The sequence below is a fragment of the Elephantulus edwardii genome, unplaced genomic scaffold (assembly GCF_000299155.1).
Source record: "Elephantulus edwardii isolate Elephantulus edwardi_28Jun2011 unplaced genomic scaffold, EleEdw1.0 scaffold00188, whole genome shotgun sequence".
Lineage (NCBI taxonomy): Eukaryota > Metazoa > Chordata > Mammalia > Macroscelidea > Macroscelididae > Elephantulus > Elephantulus edwardii.
Genome location: NW_006399938.1, coordinates 5568300 through 5572268, shown reverse-complemented (window position 1 = coordinate 5572268; position 3969 = coordinate 5568300). Strand labels below are relative to the sequence as shown.

General features: G+C 37.3%; 1 protein-coding gene across 1 annotated transcript in view; it reads left to right on the top strand.

The window, feature by feature from the left end:
* The window catches only part of DDX60 (DEAD (Asp-Glu-Ala-Asp) box polypeptide 60), a 177270-nt gene that overhangs the window by 134879 nt on the left and 38422 nt on the right, over window positions 1-3969 (top strand). Inside the window, exon 29 of the mRNA XM_006896670.1 lies at window positions 471-671. Within this exon, the coding sequence (XP_006896732.1) occupies window positions 471-671 (201 nt within the window). The remainder of the gene's footprint in view (window positions 1-470; window positions 672-3969) is intronic.

Here is a 3969-nt window from a genome sequence, read left to right as displayed (position 1 = left end):
TAGTTCGAACTTAAGGGGATACAAGGGATGTCATATAACAAAATGTCATATTGATTTAGAGCTATAAACTCATTAAAAACAACTCATTGCTATTGAGTTGCAATGGATTTGTAACTACTCCTCCAGTAGGTTTTCAGGAGACTATAATTTGCTGGAGAAGAGAGGAAGACTCTCAACAAATTGGATTGACACAATGACTGGATTGACACAGTGACTATAACAACAGCCGCCATCATGTTAGAGATGGCAAGAATGGCTCAGGATAGGACCAAATTCCAATCTAATGCTTATAGCATCACTGTAATTTGTGGTCAACTTGAGAGCAAATAACAAGAAGAAGAAGAAGTAATTTTTTATCACATACCTTGTTACTTACTCTTAACTAGTTTAAAAAGACTTCATTTTCTTAAAAAACATAGTAGGAAAACTATTTAGAGAAACTTTGCATTGTGGTATTATTCTATTTGCAGATGTCTGGACGTGCTGGAAGACGAGGTCAAGATCTGCTGGGAGAGGTGTATTTCTTGAATATACCGTTGCCTAAAATAGAAAAACTCATAAAATCCAATGTTCCTGAGCTAAGAGGACAATTTCCTGTCAGCGTAACTCTAATCCTGAGACTCATGCTCCTGGCTTCCAAGGGAGACGACTCAGAGGATGCCCATGCAAAGGTGCCTTCTTAACAGGATGCATGGTTCGGTCTCTAGCACACCTGTGGCAGTAGTCGGGCTGTTGTTCTTTTCCAAGACTTTAGCAATAACCTTTCATTTCATCAGTTCTTTTGCACTGTGTTGATATTCACAACTTTTACCTCAAATCTCAATATTTAGCAGATTTCCATCTCATGCTATCTTTCTGAACAGAAAGATCTACTACACCTCATTACTTACCACAAACTGAAATATGCATTCCTGACAGAATTCTTGATATTTCAGTAAGACATAATTATATGATCTACATGTAGAGGGTAAGGAGTACACCGCAAATCCAAAGCACGTGATTTGAATCTACCAGCTGCTCCATGGGAGAAAGCTGGACACTTTGCTCCTGTGCAATTTAAATCTTCTCACAACCCATTAAGGCCTAGCTATAAGTCTGTTCTGACTTGATGATACCTAACCGCAAAAACATACTTCTAAAGTCTGAAGGGATTCACTCATTTATTACCCTGCTTGTTTTGAAAATAGGTTTGGTAGTTAGGTGCCATCGAGTTAAGTACAATTTATAGCCTCCTTATGAACACTATCCTATCCCCTGCCATCCTCACAATCTCTGACATACTCAAGACCATTGCGGCTGTCACCACATCAAGCCACCTAGTTGAATGTCTTCTTCTCCTTTGCTGCCCCTCCACCTTCCTAAGCATGATGACCCTCTCCAAGAAATTCTCTACCTAGCAAAATGTATAAAATATGTGAGATAAAGCCTCATTATCCTAGACTCTAAGGAACACTCTGGCTGCACCTTCTCTTAGACATATCTCTTTGTTCTTTTGGCAATCTATGGATCTTCAGCATTCATCTCCAACTCCACATTTCAAAGCCATCAATTCTTTTTTTTAATTGAGATTTTATTGTAAGTTTATAAAGAACTTGGATTCCCATTCATTCATTGTTGCACATATTCCTCCCTGCTTCCTCCCCCCTCAACCCCAGTAAACTTTTTTCTTTGGGAAAAAAGTTCTTTCACTGTTATACAGTCCCCACTCCAGAACATTTTACTATGCAGCTCTTTCATCCTTATTCACTATCCGGTTCTCAACAACATAATAGGAAATTGAAAAAACCCGTGGCCTGAATCAGGTGCACCTTAGTCCTCAAACTGATGTCATTGCTCCTCATTAATTTGGAGAGGTGCCTGACTGCAGACTTTCCCAGTTCAATATATCTCCTGATCTACTGATTGCTGGTACCAAGTGCATTGGTTGTGGATTCAAGTAAAATGAAATCATTGATAGTTTCAGTCCTTTCTCTATCCATCATGTTGCCTATTAGTCCAGTGATGAGGATTTTTGTTTTCTTGACATTGAGATGCAATCCATATTGAAGGCTGCAGTATGTAACCTCCTGCAGCATATGCTTCAAATCCTCCTCACTTTCAGCAAGTAAGGTGGTGTCATTCTCATAACAAACATTATTAATTAATTTTCCTCCAATCCTGATGTCATATTTTTGTTCATAAAGTCCAGCTTCTCAAATAATTTGCTCAGTATATAAATAGATACGGAGAAAGTATACAACCCTGACACACACCTTTTATAATCTTAAACCATGTAGTATACCGTTGCTCTATTTACACAACAGCCTCTTGGTCTACATATAGGTTTCTCATGAGCACAAGTAAATGTTCTGGGATTCCCATTCTTCTCAGTGTTTGCCATAATTTGTTATGATCCACACAGTCAAATGCATTTGCATAGTCAATAAAGCCAAATAAATATTCTCCTGATATTCTTTGCTTTCAGATTCTATCCGAAATCAATAACGATATCCATGGTGCTAAGGCCTCTTCTAAATCCAGCTTGAATACCTGGAAGTTCTCTGTCTATGGATCAGATTAAGAATATAATCCATAAGGAGAGTAAGAGTTCACTAAAAGACAGAGAAGAAAGAATGAAACAAAATGCATGTCAGAAGAGACCCTAAAATTTGCATTGGAACGTTGAGAAGGCAAAACAAAGGGAAGAAGTGCTAAAATAAAAAAGCTGAACAGAAGATTTCAAAGGGAATCTTGGGATTACAAAGCAAAATTACTATAATGAAATGTGCAGAGACCTAGAAGTGGAGAAGAAAAAGGGAAGAACTTGTTGAACGTTTTTTAATCTGAAGGAACTGAGAAACAAATTCAAGCCTCGAGTTGCAATACTTAGAGTTGCTATGAAAATAAAAATTGAATGATCAAGGTAAAATAAAAAGGAAATGGAGAGTGGCAAATGCAGTCAGAACTATACACCAGGAGAGGATAACATTGACAAATGGGATTCTTTAACGATTAAATTTCTCTGTACATAAAAAATATTTTTCTAGTAGGATTAAGAGAAAACCTACTGACAAGGGGGTGGGGAAATTGATAATGACATCTCAGACACGATCTGAAAATCAAAGTTTACAGAATACAGAATACTACAGGACCTTCACAAGAAAACAAACGAACAAACAAAACCCCAAAAAACTGATCACCAAATCACAAAATGATCAAGAGACACAGGAAGACTTTTCACAAAGGAAGACTTTTGGATGGCCAACAGACACATGAAGAAATACTCAAAACCACTGGCAATCAGAGAGGTGCAAATCAAAGCCGCAATGAGATACCAAGTCACCCTGGTAGCAATGGCTAACAAGACAGCAAGCAATAATACATTTGGAGAGTCTCATATACTACTGGTGGGATTGTAAAATGGTACAACCACTATGGAAGGCAATTTGGCATTTCTTAATAAAAACCAACTGAACATAGAAACACCATATGACTCAACTCTTCCATTGCTAGGAGTATACCCTGAGGAATATAGAACCGAAACACAAATAGAAATTTGTACACCAATGTTCACAACAGTGCCATTCACAATTGTAAGAATAAGGAAACAGCCCAAAATCCATCAATAAACAAATAGATTGAGAATGAACAACACTTTTAAAAATACTTTGTAACATGGGAGAAGCTAGAGAGCATTGCACTGAATGAATTAACTCAGTCTCATAAGGACAAATACTGCATACTTGTAAAAATAAAAGGATAACTAATAACATGTGTATAAATGTCTGAAAGGGAAAGGGGAGGGGACAGAGAAGCTGAGGGTGGGGAGGAAGAGAAATCGCAGACTTGGGGTGACAGTTGGCATAGATCAATGATGATTAATTTTATAAAACAGAGTATATGGGAATAATATTTATTTTTTTAAAATTATTTTATTATTTTTTGTGTGTGTACTGTCAAGTAGGATCAGACTGGTACAGGAGGAAATTG